Genomic DNA, 23,948 nt, shown 5'->3' on the forward strand with positions numbered 1-23,948 from the left:
ATAATTTTCACAATATAAACACGTTTGAGTCATTTGACGCAAAACAATTGATCATTTAATTTAAGAGCTACTGGAAAATAAACTATTATAGGAGTTAAAGCCATGAAAGTCGATTTTCAACCTTTGTAGTCCTTAATATAATTCATCTGTTTTATTTTATTTGTTTTTATAGAGTGATTCCCAGACAATGAATGGAGAAATGGACTCCACTGTGCTAAAGAACACGGTAAGAAAACATGAATCGTTCAGATCGGTGGTTTTCTGTTGTTTTATTAATATTTATTATACGTTAATATGTATTTTATCATGGTATATAGAGCTTTAATAGGAAAATTTTTCGTTAAAGCTAGGGCATTTTGATTTCTAAATATCTGTTGAATTGATGGTTCAAGCAGTAGAGCAATGCCAAAAACGCATTGGTTTATTCCCAAAGGATGCCTTTTCTGATAAAATGTATACCTTGCATGCAAAGTAAGTTGCTTTGAATAATTAGGTTCATACTCCTGGCAATAATCGCCTTGTAAAACAAATTGTTCCTCACTGTATGTGAACCTGAAATACAAACGTGTACGTTTTTCTTAATCTGCTGAAGATGTGTGCATTGGCTCTCAGAAATCATTTTTGCCATGTTTTCTTACAGTTTGGGAGCAGAATGACCTGTTGAAGCTGTTGGATGCCATGAAGGTGAACCTGCCGGAAAAAGATCTGGCCAAGTACAAGACGTCCGAGTCCCATTTGGACTGGGAGAAAGTGGCTTTCAACTCTTACTCTGGGGAGATGTGCAAACAGAAATGGCATGAAGTTTCACGTGAGGTACGCTAGTCAGTGATCAATGAGTTTGTATTGACGAGACACATAAATCAAAAATATGTTAGTTGTTGATCAGTAGATACTAGGATTAATATATATATATATTATATATGTATGTCTATGTATAGGTAGATAGATAGTATGTATGTATGTGTATGTATGTATGTATTAAGTATATATGTATAGATGTATATGTAGATATGTATATATATATAGTATATACATATATATATATACCATTATATCGTATATATGTGTATAATAGCCTGATGTATATATGTATGTATATATGTATATAATGTATATATATATGTATTATATGTAGTATATCATATATATATATATAGCTGTATGTATGTATTGTATGTTATGTATATATATATTGCCTAAGTTGTAACTATATGTATGTATATATATAGTCATATAAATACATATAATGTATATGTGTATGTTTTATATGTATATATGTGTATGTATGATATGTATATATGTTATGGGTATATATTGTATGTATGTGTATAGATATATGTGTATAATATGTATATATATATTGTATGTATGTCATATATATTTATTTAGTATGTAGTATTTATATGTTGATTTATGTATGTATGTAGTATTTGTAATATATATATATGTATGTCATGTATATATATATGTATATTTATGATAGTTATATATATGTATGTATGTATGTATATATAGATGTATTATATGTATATATATGTATGATGTATATATATGTGATGTATGTAATATATATAATATGTTATGTATATAATATATATAGCTATGTATGTGTATCTGTATGTATTGTATGTATTGTATATATATTTATGTATGTGTATCATATATATATATATTGTATATAAGTATATTATATAATTGTATTATCTATAATATGTATGTATATATATATAATGTATGTATATGTATATATGTATGTATATGTTATAATGTATGTATGTGTATATATATGTGTATTTAATATGTGTATCTATATGGATATATAGATAATAGTTATATATTATTTTCCGTGTATATATATGTGTGTATTTATATGTATAGATATATATATAGTATATATATATTTAGTATATATATATTGTATGTATGTGTCATATATATGTATGTATGTATTCTGTATATATAGTGTTATATATAGTCGATATATGTATTCCTTATATATATTCTATTTATATTGTCGATATGTATATATTCGCTATATGTGTATATTTATATACTATATATAATGTTATATATATTAAATGTTAGTCCTGTATATATATATCTGATGTAATCTATATTTTTATGTTTGTATGTGTATTATTTCTATCGTATGTGTATATTCTTATGTTTTATGTTCTGTCTGTATGTATTTGGTCTATATTATTATATATATATCTATCTATGTATATTTCTATATTATATGTATTATTATATCTGTATATATATATATCTATATATATCTATGATATGTTATGTTTATAGATGTAATGTAGTCTATATTGGGTATGTATTATATATGTGTATATATTTAAGGTATTTATGTTGTATCTCTATGTGTATGTATATATGTGTATATCTCTATGTTATATCGTTTATATATATGTATGTTATGTATATATATCTAGTATCGTGCTAATATATATGTACTCTTTTATTTTTACATAATACATAAATTTATGTAATGTTGTATGTATAAATAGGGTATATGTATTATGTATATCTGTCATGTGTATGTATGTATGTGTCTTTATATGTTTTAATGTAATGTCGTGATATATGGTATGTGTGTTTGTCTGTTGTGTGTGTGTGTATATTATTAATATAGATGTTACCACTATGTTATATGTAGTCGTGTAATATGTATGTTGTTGTATTGTATGTGTATATGTCTGTCTATCTATATGTATTTACATACATATATACATACATATATGTCGAATATATAACTTCTACTATATGAATAAATCAATATATGTATGTGTGTATATATGTGTGTGTGTATATATATATAATATATGTATGTGTGTATATATGTGTGTGTGTATATATATATATGTGTGTGTGTGTGTGTGTGTGTGTGTGTGTGTGTGTGTGTGTGTGTGTGTGTGTGTGTGTGTGTGTGTGTTTCTGTGTGTGTGTGTGTGTGTGTGTGTGTGTGACAAGCCATAGGACAATGATTATGCAGTTATCACATTAATATTTCTGTTCCTCACTCAGATTCGCAAATTCCGCACCCTTTCCGAGCTGATTGTGGATGCACAGGACTACGTCAAAAATCCATACAAAGGAAAGAAGCTGAAGGTAAACAGTTATGGCTTTGTGCTGAAAGCTAAAATTACAGTGATTTCTTGTTGCTTTCAATGATAGCAAATACTAACTTTTTTTGTGTATTTGTCCCCCTGTGCAGAAGCACCCAGACTTCCCCAAAAAGCCGCTGACACCATATTTCCGTTTCTTTATGGAGAAGCGTGCCAAGTACGCTAAACTACATCCAGAGATGAGCAACCTAGATCTCACAAAAATCCTGTCCAAAAAAACCCTACCGAAGGAGCTCCCAGAGCGTCTAAAAAAGTCAGTGCAATAAAATGCAAAACGAATCTTCACTTAAACACAGTCTATAACAGTTTTTAAGAACCCCTATAAAAGAGGAAATGATGTGGATACTGTAATGATCTATTAGCTAAAGTTTTAGGATTCTTCTGGTGTTTAGTGGATTTCAGATTTGTGGCTGCTCTTTTTCCCTTTGAAAAGAAGCAAATATTTTCTATTTGGTCTGGATCACCTATTGTTTTGAGTGGTACCTTTCTAGATCTGTCAACAAAGCAAGCATCGTTTTGACTGACCTCTTTTGTTATGATTGAACTTTTGTCAACAGGGACAAATATGTGAAAGACTTTCTCAACGAAAAGGAGACTTTCACGCCTCAGCATGATGAAGTTCAAGTAAGTGACTGACCCTTTATCATCACATTTACCTTGTTAAATCATGGCATTTCTTAAAGAGTCTGTTTGTTTCTTAATAGGCAAGATCATCCCGACCTTTCTAGAGAACGTTAACAAGAAGTCTAATGGTCCAGAGAAGCCCAAGACGCCCCAGCAACTGTGGTACTGCCATGAGAAGAAGGCCTTGCTCAAAGAACACCCAGATGTACGCTCTACACACACTCGCACTCACTAAACAATGATGCTGGCTTCTTCATATTACATGAATGACATAAAAACACTTCTGTTATAACCTCTCTAAGGCGACTACCAAAGACATCAAGGACCGTCTTGGCAAGCGGTGGCAACAGCTCTCAGATAAGAAGAGGATGAAGTGGATCACAAAGTCTTTGGAGCAGAAGAAATTGTATGAGGTAAAAAACATTTGCATATGACATGGCATATTTGCCAGCAGTAGCGGCTTCTTTGTAACGTTTGCTCTTTCTCGTCCTTGTTTAGGAGGAGATGCGCGAGTTATATCCAGCAGCACCCGGAGATGAACATGACGGAGGAGAAACATCGTCAAAAATCCACCATCTGACCAAAGCAGAGAGAGACAGCTCAAGGACAAGTTTGATGGGCGGCCAGACAAGCCACCTTCGTAAGTTCACCTTATAAGAAGTTTTGTATTCTTTCTGCAAAATATGATTTCCTTTTTTGGGAGTGAAAATAAGACCTAGAAATGATCATGTTTTTTTTTTTATCTGTTTCCCTTGTCAATATTATTTTAGTATTACTAAATGTATTTAATTTAGTCCATTTATAATCTAATATGTTTATATTTTTTATTTATTTTTTATTTTAAGTATTAGTCATTTTTATTTGGTTTGTTTTTATTTATAAATGTATATTTAGTTTTCATTTAATTCTGTTTTAGTAATGAAAAATGTTAAATGTTGCACTTCAACTTCAACCCGAAAGCAATATTTTTTTAAGTAACAGTAACAGCGTTTGTTTTGTGTTTTTTGTTTTTTTTTGTATGGGTTTATATATGGTAAGTGAAGTTTTTCATCATTTCTCATTTTGTCTCTCTTTCAGTAATGGTTACTCTATGTTCTGTGCTGAGCTGATGTCCAGTATGAAAGACGTTCCCAGTACGGAGCGTATGGTCATGTGCAGCCAGCAATGGAAAAACGTCAAACAGAGTGAGAAAGATGCCTACCAAAAGCGCTGTGAGCAGGTTTGTAACACATTGCTTTTTATTTTGTATCCTTCATTCTGTTTGTAACATAAACAAACCAACATGGATACATATGAAAGTTTGTCCATCTCTTTCATTTTTTTTTTGCTCTACACAGAAAAAGAAAGAATATGAAGTTGAGATGAATCGTTACTTGTTAGTAAGTATACTTTTATAAAAACAGACTCTTGGCTGTCTGTGCATTTTTTGCACCATTTTCTGTTCGGTTTGCATTTTAAACATGTTGTCTGTGAATCCCAGAGTATCTCAGAGGAGGAACAGCAGAGAATCCTGTCAGAACAGAAGATGGGCAGCTTTAAAAGGGGAGGCGGATGTCAGGCGTTAGTCCCGCTTCCAAAAAGAAGAACTCAAAAGCAAAGGTCCGTTCACCTGTCAGTCATTTTTGGGTAATTTGAAGCATTAGTATTTAAGTGAGCTTTAGTCTCTTTTTTTCATCCCAACAGTCCAGTACAGAGAAGCCCAAGCCTCCTGTCTCTGCCATGTTTATTTTCTCTGAGGAGAAGCGCCCAAAACTTCAACAGGAAAGGCCTGATCTTTCTGACATGGAGCTCACCAGACTACTGGCCCGCATGTGGAAATGAGCTTTCTGACAAGAAGAAGGTAATGCATCACACTTTAGTGATCCTTCTGTTACTGTATTAGCCAATTCAGTTGTATTCAACTTACTGTAATCTTTCGTGTAGGAAAAAGTATAAAAACCTGGAGATGACGCTGAAGGCAGAGTCTGAAAAACAGAGCAAAGATGACAAAGGGAAACTACCAGAAACACCCCAAAACAGCTCAGGATATCTGGCAACAAAGCGTAATTGGAGACTATCTTGCCCGATTCAAGGTATGGAATCATAATTGCAAGAAATTCAGAGGAAAGAGCTTGTGTCGGTTTAATTTGTTTTCGGGGGGGTTTTTTTTTATGTTTTTGACTAGAATTTCCTTATTCTCACCAGAGTAGCATTTATTTGATCACAAATAATGTATACACAATGAACAGCATTTCTGAAATCTTTTTTAACATTATAAATGTCTTTATTGTTAATTTTCTCTCAAAAACCTGAATAGGACAACATGAAGCAGTTATTAAAAGCTGCGCAAATAAGAATTATCCACTGATCTCTCCCTCTTCTTTGCTGTCTCAGAATGATCGCGTGAAAGCTCAGAAAGCCATGGAGGCCCCTAACACCATGGAGAAGAAAGAAAAGCTCATGTGGATCAAGAAGGCAGCAGAGGACCAGAAGAGATATGAAGTGAGTCCAGACATATCCAAACATTTTGTGGCATTAAAGTCAAACTGCCTTGAATAAGTACACTGATCATATGTCTACTGTCTGCATTTGTTTCCTTCCTGACTTGGTGTGTGCCAGATTTCATACTCTCTTTATTCTTCTGTCTTGTGCAGAGAGAGCTGAGTGAGATGCGATCACCTGCCCCAGTCGTCACCCCTGGGAAGAAAATGAAATTTGATGGTGAACCTAAGAAACCGCCCTCGTAAGTTTGTTCTGTGTGTGTTGGTTATCTACACATATTAAAAACCTCTGCAAGGAAAAAAGCAGCTCGCTTGTCTTCCCATCCCACTGTTTTTATTCATGCCCTCTTCGTCTGTGGACTTCAGGAACGGTTATCAGAAGTTTTTCTCAGGAGATGCTGTCAAACGGCGAGCTGAATCATCTGCCCATGAAAGAGCGCATGGGTGAAATCGGAGGCCGCTGGCAGCGGCTCCCTCAGAAAGACAAGGACCGTTACAAAAGACTGGCAGAAGAGAAACAGAGGCAGTACAAGTGCTTCTCGAGCAGTGGCTTGCGGTACGCATCTTTACTGTTATTCAACCTGCTGAACACTAGCACAAATAGCTTAATATAAAGATGTAATATATTACAAACAGTAATATCAAATTTTTCCCCTTCACAGAATATTTCATCACAAGAGAGAGCTGCTTATAAAGAATATAATTCTCTGGTGAGTCAGAAAATTTGGATCTACTTGTCAAAATAGACTTGAATTATATACCATAAGATTTAAAAAAAAAAATGTTTTTCAAATCAGTGTTTATATTTTGTATTTAAAATAATTTAAGAAGACAATACAAAACAATGATATATTTAATTTCAGTAAATTTGGCTCTTCTGTAACACTCCCTGGCTGCAGTTCTGTCTGTTTAATGTTTTTTTTTTTTGTCCTTTCTCTAAAACATATCTGCAGAAACGGAGGAGCACATCAAAACCAGGTGCCACCCCTGCTAAAGCGAAACCCAAGCCCAAACAATTGGTGAGTTTGATCATACAGTCTTAAATCACTCTGCATTTATTGCTCACTGTGTACATTTTTAGCAGCTTGTAGGCCTACTGATTGATTGTTCTGTATCAACTGTGTCCTTGTCCAAAGGATGAGGAAGAGGATGACGATGATGATGATGAGGAAGAGAAGGAATCTGATGACGGATCATCCTCTGATGATGACAGTGATGATGATGACGACGACGATGATGTAAGATTCACAGCATGCTGGTCACATTGCTCTTTTAGCATGTATATGATATAGGATCAGCCTTTGATTTGCAATATTGGTTTTGTCATTGATTAGAAATATGGAGAGCAGCAAATCGGGTTCCAGAAAAATACTGTTCGTTTTCTCCATAGGGATTTTTTAACGACAACCCGATAAACCTTGTCATACTTTGAATAAAAGTAATGAACAGACCATCTTTCCAATTTCACTTCCAGAATGAAGAAGACATGGAGGACGAAGAGGTCACGAGGATAAAGAGAATAAATCCGAAAGCAGCAGCAGCGCTTCCAGCTCTGACGATTCATCGGGCTCGGACTCAGACTGAGCCCACAGACTGCCAGAAATGCTGTGAACTGAGCCATGAGCCGGGGGTCTGAGCCTGCTCTGCACTGCGCTCTTCTCCCTCAGGAGGGGGCTCACCCCGCTGTCACACATCTGCGCCACCTCTCACACACTCTTTCCTTCGCATCTCCTTCACGTCTCTTCTGTTCTGTTCTCCCCTGCACTTCTGCTTTTATTTGTAACTCCCTCTATGAATTGGCTCGGCAGGGTTTAAGGCATTTTAAGCAACGTGTACGAGGATGTATTGGTCTAAATTCCTCCCAACACCGAAAAAAATGGTGCAGTGCTCTGCTATTGGCTTGTAGTAGCTGTGAAGCGTCATTAGGACGCCCCGTGCTTATGTTTTAGAGGACATAGGGAGCACCAGGTGCCATTTTCTTTTCCGTAAATGAGCCAAAGAGTCTCTTAGTTTCACAGATTATTTCGGGAGGTACAGGGGACCAAAATAATTGCACTCTGAAGAATGTTTGCTTTCTTTTTCTTCTGTCTGTACCTCTCTCGTTCTTCCTAGTAGCATTGTTCCTCTCCCTTTTCTGCTCCCTCCATTTTTGCTTCGGTGTTTGTCTTTGCTTTTTCGGTTCAAAAAATCGTGGTATTTTCAGGAAGAATGAAGCCATTTTGAATGTCTCCACATGGCCCCCACTGGTCTCGCACGCGGTTCTTGTTCAGCAGGCGTTTGTGTGCTGCCCTTTACCTGCTCCTGATCAGGGGTTAACGGTGAAAATGGACTATTTATTTTTGTCCTGTTTTAGGAATGCTGCCCGTAGCTGTTTCGTGACAGCTGACGGGTTTGAGTTCGCTGTTCATTCAGATAATAAAAATGACTGATGTTACATAACGAAGAGGACTAGTTTATCAGTTAATTTTTTGGCAACACAAGCAATGAAATATGCTTGTCTTTATTTTTTATTTTATTTTTTTTGTGGATGGGGCACCAACATGTTTTTCTTCCATTTGTTAATTATGGTTATGTTTTGTTTGAAGCTGACTTTTTGTTCCTCTTTCCAACCACTGTTTTATTTGGTGCTCCAAAGAACTGGTTTTCTTTTTAAAACGGTATGTTTTAAATATGATGGATGTGAGTTACCCCCACAATTCAGTGCACTTATGATGGAATCCCTTGCTCATAAGCCCTGTGTTTTTTTTCAGTATTCCTCTTTCTTCATTACACTCATTCGCCCATAATGTCAACCACTTCACAGGTCTTTCATGCACCAGCTCAAGGAATGTAATGGAGATGTTTTATTTTAAGAGAGGGGTACCGTTATTTGCTATGTGTTTATGTATATATGAGCAGTTTTGAGGGTGACTGGTATATTCTCTCATTCCAATGCCCTGGCCTGAATTGGCAACCAAATTTAGTTAAACCCACAACCCAGCTTCCTCCGATGAGCTTTCACCTTTTACTTAGTATTTTTATTCAGCCTTCAACGTAATAGGGGCACTGTAAGTGATTTTTCCCTTGAAATAAAATCTTGAGCCTTGGTAATTTGCATTTAAAGACAAGTGTATAGTTTGTTGCTGTAAGAACAGCTGGATGTGTTTTTGCTGTACCAGACGTGTGACCTTTATTCTAGACACCCAAAATAATCAAGGCCTGTATCATGCAAAAAGTTGTGTTCTTTCAGTTTGAAAAAAAACATAATTTGGTTATAGGTGATTTGAATGATGGGCCGGGATAAAGAAACCCAGTGGACCTTTCAAGATTTGTTGATATTTTTGATAGGATTTTGAGACTTGCAAATAGATTTGGGTTGGGTTCAGTGCTGTTGTAAGGTATTTGTACATATAGCTTTCTCTCTCTTTTTTTTTTTTTTCTTCTTTGTAATGAGTGAACATTATTGTGTTTGTATTTTCTGTTGGCTAAGCAATATTCTGCTCTAGCCAAAATGAGTTTGTTTGTCAATTGGGGACATGTTTTTAATTTGGTAAATTTTCATTTTTTTTTTACCCCTTCCCATGTTTGTTTATTTGTAGAATGGCAAAAAAGATACATTTGTACTACATATTTGAAACATTTGGACGTTTTCTATAGCAAGAGATGTTCTATCCCTGCAATTTACAATTTAAACAAATAAACCTTCTCTTAAACGGTTTTTGTATTTATGTTTGTGTCCTCTTTGTGTCTGTGTGTGCGCGCGCATAATTTATACACAGTATAATTTATTAGCAATTAAATACTTGCGTAATCGTTTTATGTATGTGACTGCGTCGCCACATGTATATGTGTACGTATATTCATATCGCAATGTGAGTGTTAGTGTTTATTCGAGACTGGACCGAATTCAAGGCAGCTCAATCGATTCGTCGCCTAAGATCGGTAATAGGCTAGTGATGTCTAACCGGAGCCAAAATGGCAGCGTTGTTTTATTTCCAAACATCATCTGTACTCAAACGACTTATTCAACCAGGCATCTAATCATTTTTGTGACATAATATTTTCGTTATTTTAATATGCACGTTCGTTTTGAGGAGGTTTGTTGTATGTGGTCGTTGATCAGGAGAGCAGCGGGTCCGTGAATGAGCACAAGACCCGGCCCGTTCAGTCTTGGTAAGTAGTGATACAATTGAAACAAGAGCGCAACAAAAACGCTTTTCTGCGCGATGCGTCAGTTACTACTTTGTGACACGTTGTCCTGCGGTTTTTGGAACAATGTTTCCCAAACCCGCCCTTATGGAACGTTACATCACAGAGAAGACAAGGCAGTGCCACAGTCGTGCCTGTCAACTGTTTACACCATGACAGTGTGTGTATGTGTATTCAACAGTTTTATTAGGTTTAGATATAAACCGGTTATTAATTACTGGAAATCGTTTATATTGTTTGACTGCTGTTTCGCTGAATAATTGCTTTTCCCGCCCATGTTCACGGTATTCCCGTTATGTATCAGCTTGCTGAACATGACACATAATTTGTAAACATCAAAAGGATGTTATAAAATGGACCTTATATCATCCTAGAAAATGCATTTGAGTTTTAAGAACAAACACTGAGTTGATAACATAATTCACAATACGAACAAATGTGATTATAAATGGCTGTTTAAATAGTTACTTACTAATTATTTTGATATGCTGAAACTCTCTTTTTTATTATTTAAAAAAAGCATACTTTTATCTCTAGGTAGTAGAATGATGATACTATGACATCACATATGACTATGATGTAATGTGCCTTTGTTTGTATTTGTGTTTTTCAGTGTTTTCCGCCTCTTTCAGCATTGTGGACAATGAGAGCTCTCCTACAATAGTTGTTGCAAATGAAAATGGAGGATATGTCTCTGTCAGGCCTGGATAACACCAAGCTAGAGGTGAAGGGTTGCAGATAATGAGTTTAATATATGAAACATACAGAACGGTGTATATCTGCTTTGTTGTTCTTGAAAATTTTGTTTACGAAAGAAATTTTTTATGCATGCTCATCACTAAAAATCACATGGTCTGGGACAAATTTTTCTATCCCAGGCCTAATAACAAGCCTGTATCATAGACAAATAAGATGCATGATGATAAGTTTAACATTTCTCTGCCTTTGTTGTAGGCCTTGACTCACGATGTCTACTCTGACCTAGTGGAAGATGCCTGTTTAGGGCTGTGCTTTGAGGTGCACAGGGCGGTCAAACAGGGCTATTTCTTCCTGGATGAAACGGACCAAGAAAGTATGAAGGATTTCGGTGAGTCAGTCATAAAAATAAACAAATCATTTTTTTCCTAAAGTGTGGGGTGCATTCTTTTACAATGTGTCTCTACCTTATGTTCCATCGGATGTAGAAATAGTGGACCAGCCTGGTGTGGACATCTTTGGGCAGGTGTACAACCAGTGGAAGAATAAGGAATGTGTGTGTCCCAACTGCAGCCGGAGTATTGCGGCCTCTCGCTTTGCTCCTCATCTGGAGAAGTGTCTCGGCATGGGCCGCAACAGCAGCCGAATAGCCAACCGCAGGTCAGCGGGCTGTGAGCTCACACCATTTAGCTCATTATTCGGTGAAGGCAATGCTTAAAGCAACAGTTGACCAAAATGATTTACTCGTGCTAACTTTGTTGTTTTACTTCAGTGTTTTTAGTCTATTGTACTGGTGGGAAAATTAGTTGGGGGTGTCACATTTCTAACAATTATTTTCCAAAGATTGCACTTTTTTACCAGATAGAGTGATTTTATTGATCCCTGAGGGAATATTCTAGTGACGTTTCAAAGCATTGATTGATCGTTCTGCTGTTTCTACATACAGAATAGCCAGCAGCAACAACACAAGCAAGTCAGAAAGCGATCAGGAAGACAATGATGATATCAATGACAATGACTGGTCCTATGGTTCCAGAAAAAGAAAGGTGAGCTGATCCAGTCTGTCTCTTTCTCTCTTTCCTGCTTACTTCCTACACCACTATTTGTCTCTAAAATGTTGCACTTTTTTATCTATCATAGGCCTGATTTTAATAATTAATGATAACGGTTAATATCTTATTTTCACAGCCAAGAAGAGAAAGTCAGAAAAGGTATAAAACCTTTATCAGATATGAACTTGTTGAAAATGCAAGCCAAATATTCTAAGTGAAAATAAATTGAAAATAATATTTAAAATAAATCTGTGTGTTTTAGAATCCAAACTCTCCCAGGAGATCCAAATCCTGAAGCACAAGAATGGTGGGTTGTATTCTGACTGAATCTAGCTTTCAGGAGTTGTTTAAAGGTAGTGCAGTGCATGACAGACAGCAGGCTTCACTTGAATGTGTTGTGAGTCTTTTTGTGTTTTGTCGCTCTGCAGGAGAGCTCAGCAGTATGTCAATCCAGACCTATACAAGGTGAGATGATTAATTATTTTAATATGTATAACACTGGTTCTTGCTTTCCCTGTTGCATTTGTTACTGTAGTATCACTCTCTCACTCACTCATTCACTCTTGCAGTATAACTACAGCTCTGGCATCAGTTATGAGACTTTAGGACCCGAGGATCTGCGTTCCATACTTACTACGGTAAAACTATTATAAATTATTATTATATTCTTACATAGAGAATATATTATTATATAAAAAAATATATTATTAAGAGCATATTATATTCTTATATAATCATTATATTTATTTATTATTATATGTACTGTTTAACATAAATGCATTTTTTTTTAAAATCTTTTTACCTTCTAAAAAATAAAATTAAGCATAAATTGGCATTATGCAATCTCTCATTCACTGCAGTTTACCTCTTGCTAACAGGCTCTCTCTCTTTCCTCAGCAATGTGGGGTCGTATCAGAGCACACAAAGAAGATGTGGTACTCGGTAAGAATTCAGTCCATATTTGTGAACTAACAGGAAACCATGAAAATAAACATCTGTGATTTTAATCTTACAAATACACACTGTGGTACACTCACTGGCATTTAGAGTTTCTTTCCATTACCTTATTGACTGTGAAAGTCAACAAGTTTGTTGTATTTCCTGCCAGCAAAGAGTAAGTATTTTTCCACAGCAACATCTGTGAAACCAGTCTAGCAGATTTAAGGGCTTTGCACATTTTATGCCTGGCCAAAAACATCTTTTTTTTTTTTTTTAATTCTGTGTTAAGACTACTTATAACCCTGCATTGAAGACATATAGATGTAGAAATGTTTGTAGCTTTTGAACTGTTTAGCACTTACACGAGGGGAAAATATTTATTTGACCCCATGCTGATTTTGTAATTATGCCCACTTACAAAGAATTTTTATGGTAGGTTTATTTAAATGTATACAGACAGAATACCAACCAACAAAATCCATTTAAAAAAAAAAAACACATTATATAAAGGTTAGAAATTGATTTGCATTTTAGAGAGTGAAATAAGTATTTGATCCCCAAACAAAACATGACTTAGTACTTGGTGCAGAAACCCTTGTTGGCAAGCTCAGAGTTAAAATGTTTCCTGTAGTTGGTCACCAGGATCTCAGGAGGGATTTGATCCACCCCTCTTTACAGATCCTCTCTAAATCCTTAAGGTTTCTCGGCTGGTGTTGTTTCACAGCCTGCTTTCTTCTTGAGGTCTGGAGCCTGAGCCACTTCTTTGTTGCCATGGCGGTATGTTTTACATGGCGGTATGTTTTACGTATTCTAATCCTTGAAGACTTATCCATGACCCATCTTCAGTGTTCTGGCTGAGGTTCTCGTCCAAGATTTAACAGTACATGGCTCCGTCCATTTGCCTCTCAATGCGGTGAAGTCATCCTGTACCCTTAGCAGAAAAACAGCCATAAAGCATAATGTTTCCACCTCCGTGCTTGACTGTAGGGATGGTGTTCATGGGGTCATACAGTAGTCAACATTTGAAGTGGATCAAAAAAGTTAATCAAAGTTGTCCTAAGACAAGAAAATATTTTGGTTTTAGGACAACTTTGATGAAAGGTTTTGATCCACTTCAAATGTTGATTACTGTAGTCAGCATTTCTCTACCTCCAAACACAGCGAGTCGAGTTAATGCCAAAGAGCTCAGTTTTGGTCTCATCTGACCACAGCACTTTCTCCCAAGCCTTCTATGAATCATTTAGATGTTCATTTTGCAAACTTTAAATGGGCCTGTACATGTGCCTTCTTGAGCAGGGGGACCTTGCGGGCACTGCAGGATTTCAGTCCATTGCGGCGTAGTGTGTTACCAATGGTTTGCTTGGTGACTGTGGTCCCAACTGCCTTAAGATCATTAACAAGCTCCTTCTGTGTAGTTTGGGACTGATCCCTCACCTTTCTCACCCTCTCCTACTCACTGAAATGCAAATTAATTTCTAACCTTTATATAAGGTGTTTTTTCTGGATTTTTTGGTTGGTATTCTGTATCTATCTGTTAAAATAAACCTACTATAAAAATTACAGACCCTTCATTTCTTTGTAAGTGGGCAAACTTACAAAATCAGCAGGGGATCAAATAATTTTTTCCCCACTGTATGAACATATTTGCATAACAAAAAAAGAGCATACTGTTGTAATTGGTTAAAAAAAACACTAATATGAAATATTTGACAGCATGAAGATGAATAAGTGATTTAAAATACTCATTTTTGAGTGAACTGTTGCTCTAATGAAGTCTGTTATGTGATCAGAAGACCAGTGAACTGGTACAGTCAAGGGGATGTAGTTTTTCACTGTTCCAAGTCACGGGAATGTGTATGTATTAGTGTGTGCTGCTGCTTTAGAGCCAGAGATTGATTGTGCATGTGATGTGTGAACGCATGATCTTTTTCATTCATGTAAATGGAAACGATCATGTTATGTTGGGACTGATTTTACGGAACACAACTGGCAACTCCATATAAACCCCATATTTTTGATTGGTGTTCACTTTTCAGTTTTCTTTCTTGTGTAATTTAATTTGGCCTCACTTCTGTTAAAAATGTTTAATTGAAATAATCTGTCTCCATCCCAATTGGACATAAAAGTGCACCATCATTTCCCAATTGGACAGTTATATGTTGTTTTAAAGCACTGCCTGTTTTACGCAGCAAGAGACTTCTTGAACATCAGCCAGCTCTGAAACCCCCTTCCCTAAATGCTAATATCTAACCCTAGAGCCCCCTTTCCAATCCTGCTGGAAGTGTTCACCCAGTCTCTTGCCCGTCATTGTCTCTGGTGCAGTGCGTAATGCCACGTTGTGTCCTGGCAGGTCCCAGCGGTGTCCCCAGCACACGGACGAACAGAGGAGGGCAGTCAGGGTCTTCCTCCTTGGGCCGTCCGCGTGAGTTTCACCCCTTCTCCCATCCCTGACCTCTCCCTGTTAGAACATAATTTGTGTACCCCACTCTCCTCTTCTTTCATCTCTCTCTCATAATATACCTTTTTTCATCAAGCTTCTTCATTTGTAGCAGCTGCCCAAACATAAAGGTGAAAAACTAATAGGTCCTAGTATTGAGACTTGAGGCACACCATCTGGAGTCAGTGTACAGCTTAGTCCACAGTGATTTTTCTTTTTTACAATGAGGTTTTATTTGTTCACAAACTAGCAATGAACAATACAAGCATTTATTTACATTAGTTGTTGTAAAATTCAGCATTTACTAATACTAATTTTTGAGTCAAAATTTGCATCTATTGTTAACATTAGTTAATAAACTAAAGTTGTAAACTAAAGGCTGGAATGCACTACACAATGTTTTCCCAGATTTTTTTCCCAATTTGCAGTCTGGAAGAGCCAACATTAGTTGGAGAAAGCAACAGTCAGTCTGCAGATTTTGGGCAGTCAAAAGCTAACAAATTTCACAGAAAATCACGTAGTGTATTGTGTGCAGACTTAGCTTCATGATTCAATCCAGATGGTGCATACCAAACATGTTTAACATCTTGAGCCAATTTTTGAAAACACTGTTTTCCATTTAAAAGTGTCTCCTAGCAACAATAATTGTTTCAGTGTGATTTTGTTGTGTTCTGAATGCCTTTACACTTTAACAGATTTAAAGGGTTAGTTCACCCAAAAATGAAAATTGTGTCATTAATTACATTGCGGTCTATGGGAGGGTCAGAGAGCTCTCAGCATTCATCAAAAATATCTCAATTTGGGTTCTGAAGATGAATGGAGGTCTTGCAGGTTTGGAACGACATGAAGGTGTGTAATTAATGACAGAATTTTCATTTTTGGGTGAACTATCCCTTTAAGGGGATGATGCCCAGTTTTTCTCTGTAACCATTTATATGTCGGCAAATGTTTAGTGCTATAAAATCTGTTCAGCGATTAATAGTTATATAATGTATTCCAGACTCAACATGAACAATGAACAACTGTATTTTTATGAACTAATATTAACAAAAGTTAATAAATGATGTAAAAAATGTATTGTGAATGTTTTGTGCATTAATTCATGTTAGCTAATACATTAATTAATGTTAACAAACCTTTTTTTCAAGCTTTTGTAGACTCATTTACATTTAAGGCACTTCACAGATGCAGTTATCCAGCGCAATTAAAAAAAAGTTCTTTAGCTTCACGATTTTAATAATGCTTGTTGAAAATTCAATGTGCCATATTAACCTGTAAAATAAAGGGTGACGGAAGAAACTGTGGCAGCTCATCTGCAAATATGTCTTTAGTTTCAAATCTGTTGATTGTTTCTTTAAACTGAGGTTCTTGTTAAATGTGTACTTATTCAGCATTTGTCTCTATGTAGTCAAATCTTGCTTCCTGTTTGATAGGTCGATGCTACCTGACTCTGAAACAATGTTGGAAAATGACGGCTATGATGCTCCTGATGGCCAGCTAATCATGTCTCGCCTCCAGTGGGACGGCTCCTCTGATATCTCACCATCAGACTCTGCATCTTCAAAAGCCAGTGAGTTTTTCATGAGCACTTTTAAAAATGACACGCTTTGTCTGTTTTTTTCCACTTATTCGCCATTTTGTTTTCAGGCACCAATAACTCTGAATCTAAGAGACCCAAGAAAAAGAAAAATCCCAGTACACTGACTCTGACTACCACTGGAGGTGGAGGAGAGCGGGACAAAGGGCAGGAACGAGAGAGAGGAGACAGAGATAGAGTAGTAGGCAGTGGAAGTGGGAGCAGCAGCTCCCAGAACGCACTGGGCCTGTCCAGTCGGAAAAAGCGACCAAAACTGCCAGTTCCCCCAGGTCCTAGCATCTACGATGACCTGAACTGAGGAACATGCAACATATTTACACACAGAGTTTGTGATCATGACTCGAGTTCTTATGTGATCTCCGGTTTCAACCATTTCAAGGTTTATGAATGAGATAAGACAAACTCTGTTGAATGTGTGCAAGAGAAAAAAATATCTGGGGACCATTTCAAACATTTGTTTCTGGGGCACAAGAGAGTGCATTTGTTATGGCACAGTGTTGCACAGTGAAAAGTGAGTGTTTTTGTGATTAAATGTGATTTTTGTATTTAGATCTGAGCTGGAGCAAGCATTTGTTTTTATTTTACTATGCAGCTCACTGTCGTTGTGTTTTTGCATACTCTTGTGTGTGTATACTTGAGATTTGGTTTACAGTGACACATGAAAATGTGACATGGTGTGCATGGTGAATGTTAGACAGGTTATATGAATGTGAATGGGATGTTGCAAATATTTTGTTCCCTGGTGGCTCTTGTTATACTGTAGGTTAATCTGTGCAATGTCCTCTACTGGTTTTAAAGGGTAACTTTCCTTTATATTGTCTTGCTAATGTTACTGCAACCTGTTGATCTCTTCTCAGCTGCTTTCTGCAAGTGAATCTACGACTAATACTCTCTGCTGAATAATGGACTTGCATAGTGCTACTGACAGCTTTCTGCCAAATCTGTGGATACACAATCTTTTGCCTTTTGTGTCTCTTTTGAAGTTAATATTCTTGTTTGTTGTCATGGCTAATATTTCTTGTCTGATACTCTATTTATTTAGTTTAGTGTCAATGTTTGGAATTTTTTTTTTATAATCATGGCTTTTTGACTCCTTGATCTGTAACATATGCATTTTCTCTGATTACAAAGTTTAAATGGCTGAAGAGTTCGGTGAGCCATAGAGCACTTACTATGTTTGATGTCAACTTGTTTTGTATAAAATGTGTTTGGTATAAACAAATGTAAAAAAAAAAATCAGAAATGCAAATAGCAATCGAAGATGCACTTAAATGGATCAAATCCAGCCCTTATAGGCGCCTTACTGTCTTTTCAGTAAAATTATATTTTTGTCATTGAGCTGTCGTTTGTGAATTTTGTTGCTTTAAGTTTAAATGACCTGAGAGTTTCTCAGCGTTTGAATTGAAATGTCTGCATGATGGAGGAAAAAAACAAAAAAACATGGTACAACTTAGGATATACCATTGCTGTGGGTGGCTGTTTCTTCTGCGATGCTCAGTTATTGTGCTGGCTCTCAATGAACTGTAATAGAGCTGTAATAGTCTAAATAAAATTTTCTCAGGATTCGATGCTCAAACTCTCATTCTTAAACCACTCTTAAAGGGACATTTCACCCAAAAATTGTCATGATTTATTCAACCTCATTTCATTCCAATTTCCAAGCATGTATGACCTTTTCCATCCAGTGGAAGTTATTATATATATGTGTGTTGTTTATTATGTGTGTGTGTGTGTGTGTGGATAAGAACAAAAAAATTTCAAAGATGAGCAATTTTATTCTGAATTACTGCATCAAAGCAAAACCAAAACGCATTTTAATTGAGGAGGTGCTAGTTGTCTATTATAGCGAGAATGAGAAGGTAAGACTAGTTTTCCCCTAAAACATATGCAAATATTGCTGACAATACTGAGAAAAGTGACCCATTCATACAAGAACCATCAAACTTGTCAGAGAGCTTTAAGGTTCATCTATGCCCCTTTTGATTTATCTACAGTAAATACATTGCTTATATACAGATTTTACACAGGAGAAAAAATTATTTGCTTCGTTATCGGTGTCACATATGAAATGCCTATTAATGCAGTGAGTTTTCTACAGTCTCTTTAGAATACCTCAGTATGTTTGCATGTAAAATCTTCATCATGTATAAAACTCTTATGTCCTAAATGATAACTATGAGCTGTAACTCACAGCAGACGTGCCAAACCAGACTGTTATGTAGAAATAAGTGTGAAATAAATACAGATTTCAATGACACTGGCAAAAGAAAAAAAAAATCCTTCAATCACAAACATCAAAAATGAGTAAACTGATGTTTCAAAATATCTGCGAACTAGCACATCACATCTGTTATTTGAGATCTGAACATAGTGGTGCTATTACCAGTGAAGAAGAGACACATAATTGATAAAAAAACCAATCAGTCGACAAAAAATTGCGATTCCATTAAATGAAAAGCCCTGTCAGACGTGGGATCCTGACTTCACTTTACACAGAGAAGCTACACTTTAGGCTGAGATAAAATAATTATAAAGCTATTTTTTTTCCCAAGAAGCTAAATTATATAGAAGTGTTACTTTGTGCTGCTCACAAATGAAGCTGAAAGCACTAGCACACATCTCACCACACGCACAACTTCAGTCGTCTAAATGGCACAAGAACCATCGAGGGCTCCCTGAGAACTTTCTCAGCTACCACTGATTGATTATTTTCAAGTCCTATCGTTTCGTTTTCCTTCATCCCTAATACTGGCATCAGTCTTCTCAGCGACTGTGCATGCCGAAAATGAGGAAGCTGAAGAAGACCGTGACCCCAACCAAAGAGATGGTGGCCGGGGCAGTGAACAGCTGGCGGTAGTTGATTCGGAAGTACCAGATGACGGCGAGCAGCACCACGAACACGGGGATCACCAGGCTTCCTGTGCTGAGAGCCACGCCGGCCGAGCGCAGCCCCCCGCTGAGCATGGAGCCCCTCCCAGCTCGAGGGTTCTCCTCTGCGGATGCTTCACGCAGCGCCTGGGCTTGAGAGACGTGACAGTGGAGGACGCTGTTGTGGGTGATGTTGAGGGACAGGAGAGAGCGCTGAGGGTCCTGCAACAGCTGACCCTGGTAGATGAGCTTAATCTGATGTTCACGGCCAGAGAAGTATTTACTGATGGAGAGAGAGAAATCATTAACAAACAATAGAGAGTTGCTTGCACAATTAAACCCTTTTATGTAATTTTAGAAGAAACACATAAAAATCAAGGTATATACTGAATACAATAATAAGACTGAAAAAGTACTTTTAGCAATTTAATTTTTTTCTTTTTTTTCAGAGTCCTAGATCTGTGGTCTGCTGCATAAACTGCTTAGACGGTCACACTTTAAGATCCAGTTCTCGCCATTAACAAACCATTTACCATTTTGCGTCAATAAACTCCTAATTTGCTGCTTATTAATAGTTAATGAAGTAGTTGTTACATTTAGGTACTGGGTAGGATTAGGGATGTAGAATATGGTCATGCAGAATATGTGCTTTAGAACTGGTCCCTGTATTAAAGTGTTTCTATTTATTATATAATAATTCCCCTATGTTTAAGGTTTAAACAGAAACTTAAGTTCAAATCAGACTTTAATTTCTCTTTTGATTTCTCCAATTCATATACAAGTTAATTGTATTTTTTTCCCTGCCTCATGTGTGTGTTTGTCTCACCTCTTCAGCAGTCCAACGGTGTCCTGTGGTCTGAGTACTGCCAGCTCCTCCGTGTCATTCAGGAACTTCAGTCTCACAGTGATACTGGCGGCTTCATCCTCTGCCTCCTCTTCCGTCCCTTCCTCCTTCCCCTCTTCTCTTTCATCACCCTGAACACAGCTCACTTTCTTTCTCCCACCCTGAATATCCAGCAGCTCGTCTCCAGGCACATCCTCTGCCCCATCCGGCCGGGCCTCTCCCTCTTCCTGCTTCTCCTCCTCCGCGGGCTCTTCGTCCTGCTGCTCGCTGGGCTCTGAGCTGGGCGGGGGGTTCGCGTAGCTGTCGTGACCCCCGAGGCCGATGAGGGAGGCGTGGGCGCCCACGGTGAGAATGGTCCCCAGAATGTGATCTCCGCGGTCGGCCACGTGGGTAGACAGCCAGGCAAGAACCATGGCCAGGAACAGGATGACCACGCCGCCCAAAGCCGTGGCCTCCTCGCCGAGCCCGTCAAGCACAGTTAGAGCACACACCGCCATCCCAGCCCCTCTCGACCTGCGCAGACAAGAAAAAGAAAGATCAACTCAACCTTAAACATGTTCACAACCCTTTTTTACTTCCATCATGTGACAAATTAATTTCACTGCAAAAAAAAAAAAAGCCTTATCTTACTTAGTATCTTTGTCTTGTTTCTAGTCAAAATATCTAAAAATTCTAATTCTAACAGATGCATTTATGAGATAAGCAAAATGACATAAGAATTTAGTCTTGTTTCCAAGGGAGAACTAAATTAAGTGCAATTTGCTTAAAACAAGTAAAATTATTCTGCCATTGGGGTAAACAACATATTCTTAAGCAGTATTTTACTTACCCCACTGGGATATAATTTTACTTATGCACTTAATTTAGTTCTCCTCTGGAAGCAAGACTAAATATCTTATGTCATTTTGCTTAAATGCTTCTTAATTTTAGAATTTCTAGATATTTTGACTAGAAATAAGACAATTTTTTTTTGAAGCATTTAAGCAAAATGACATAAGATATTTAGTCTTGCTTCCAGAGGAGAACTAAATTAAGTGCATAAGTAAAATTATCTCCCAGTGGGGTAAGTAAAATACTCTTGTTTTAAGAATATGTTGTTTACCCCACTGGCAGATAATTTTACTTGTTTTAAGCAAATTGCACTTAATTTAGTTCTCTCCCTTGGAAACAAGACTAAATTCTTATGTCATTTTGCTTATCTCATAAATGCATCTGTTAGAATTAGAATTTTTAGATATTTTGACTAGAAACAAGACAAAGAAATACTAAGTAAGATAAACCTTTTTTGCAGTGTTGTCAATATTATTCAATTGGACAAATGAGGCTCAGTCATGCCAACCAAAAAGAAGATATTCAATTTCTGTATGTGAGACATTTCTTTTCTCTGAAATAGGGTTATTAAGGTTAACTAAAAGTAAAACCTGATGGAGGGGAAAAGAAACATGGTTTCTTGAAATAATATATACATTAAACAGACTTATCAGACATAACAAAAACTAATAAAATCAATGCCAACACAACAAAATTACTAAAACTTTAACTGGAATTCAAAAGAAAATGGAAAATATAAAAATGAAAACTAATTCAAAATATCAAAAACTATTCATAGTATCTCAACGGTTCTATTGATATTACACAAGTCTTTCATAATAAGACCAGAAAAGTGCATTAGAAAGCAAAACCAGCTCAGAAGTCATCTCAGTCTTCATGACCTGCTTGAATCTGGTATTTATAAGAGGTGATTATTGTCGTTGAATGTTATTGGACTTTAATTATGGGTTACACTGTTAGAAAGCATTAACTGTCTGGCTGGATCATCTCGCAAAGCATCAGTGTGTGTAAAGACCCGCAACTCTTGTTATCTAACACAAAGTGACACACTTCTAGGCTGCATTAGGCAATAAGTCCGATGACATTAAGTACTGAGTGACATATACATTTACTTGCATTAAAACTATAACTCTCCTAGGTTAAGTTTTATATTAGTTCATTAATAATACACTAATACTAGACAGTGTGTACATTTAGATGTTCGCTAGCGATTTCCGCTAAAGCCTTGAAATCTTGAACAAACCTTCGTCGTTACACATTTAATGTCGCCCACCGGGCCTAGAATGATCTACAGTCGATACAAAACACAAATGAGACGAAATACAGAATAGAAAAAAAAAATACATTTAATGAAAAAGTATCTGCTTTGTTTTGTCTGTCTGCAGAAAAGGCAGCTAAGGTTAATCGTGTAGCGGCGATGTAGGGCGACCTTGATTCGCAAGTTTTAACTGAACACATGTTCTTTAAACAGACATTACGGCACATTTACCTTCTTTTACTTCAGATCATTCTGGACCGACGGTGTTTTAATCCCTACACTGGTTGAAAGACGAAACGCTTGGCTCAGAAATAAATAAACACACGTACGACCTCACGCGCACGCGCACGCGTACAGCTGACGCTCCGTCAGAGAAGGAAGGGTCACGTGGTTGCAAAACAAAAATCCTGACTCGCTCACTTTCTCTCTTCAATCTTAAATAAATTAATAATAATAATAACAATAAAATATTAAATGTACAAAATGTATAAAACTAAACATCAATTAAAGTTTTTTTGGTTTGTAGTTACTGACAGATGTCTATAAATTATATATAGAAATGTATTTACATAAATAAAACTACACTCAAGGACAAAAAATGGTTGTATGAGGCCCCTACATTTTGAATTTTATTTCAAAATTACACAAGAAAAATTACTTTATTAACTTAAATTAACTTTAGCTCTTTGTTTGTTTGTTTTTTTGTTTATTGATTGATTGACAAATCCAACTTCTATTTTGCAGATGTGGTAGTTTACAAATAAATCTGATGTAGATCTACAATATACAATATAATTTCTTGATTTTCAAAATGTAACAAATAAACTAGCAACTGTGATAAAGAAAAGGCACCACAACAGTGAGAGTGTATATTTGTATACAACATCAAAGTAATACATATTTGATAATGCATTCAGTTAGTGCCTAGAGTGCATTTTAATTTCTTTGTTTATTTCACATTGTGAGTACCGGCACTGGCACATATTAAAGCACTACC

At 36.5% G+C, this 23,948-nt stretch overlaps 1 protein-coding gene and 2 pseudogenes across 1 annotated transcript; 2 read left to right on the forward strand and 1 right to left on the reverse strand.

Annotated features, from left to right (window-relative positions):
• Nucleotides 1-187: 187 nt before the first annotated feature.
• LOC122136807 lies at nt 188-7,877 on the forward strand (annotated as a pseudogene).
• A 3,518-nt stretch (nt 7,878-11,395) lies between these two features.
• On the forward strand, nt 11,396-18,573 carry LOC122133850 (annotated as a pseudogene).
• A 332-nt stretch (nt 18,574-18,905) lies between these two features.
• On the reverse strand, nt 18,906-23,343 carry tmub2 (transmembrane and ubiquitin-like domain containing 2). Its single transcript, XM_042720612.1, has 3 exons — nt 23,183-23,343; nt 20,845-21,375; nt 18,906-20,301 (listed from the first exon to the last, which is right to left on the reverse strand). Exons 2-3 carry the CDS (start codon nt 21,357-21,359, stop codon nt 19,914-19,916), a joined length of 903 nt encoding a protein of 300 aa, XP_042576546.1. The 5' UTR covers nt 21,360-21,375; nt 23,183-23,343; the 3' UTR covers nt 18,906-19,913.
• Between the last annotated feature and the right edge of the window lie 605 nt (nt 23,344-23,948).

The sequence above is a fragment of the Cyprinus carpio genome, chromosome B3 (assembly GCF_018340385.1).
Source record: "Cyprinus carpio isolate SPL01 chromosome B3, ASM1834038v1, whole genome shotgun sequence".
Classification (NCBI taxonomy): Eukaryota; Metazoa; Chordata; class Actinopteri; order Cypriniformes; family Cyprinidae; genus Cyprinus; species Cyprinus carpio.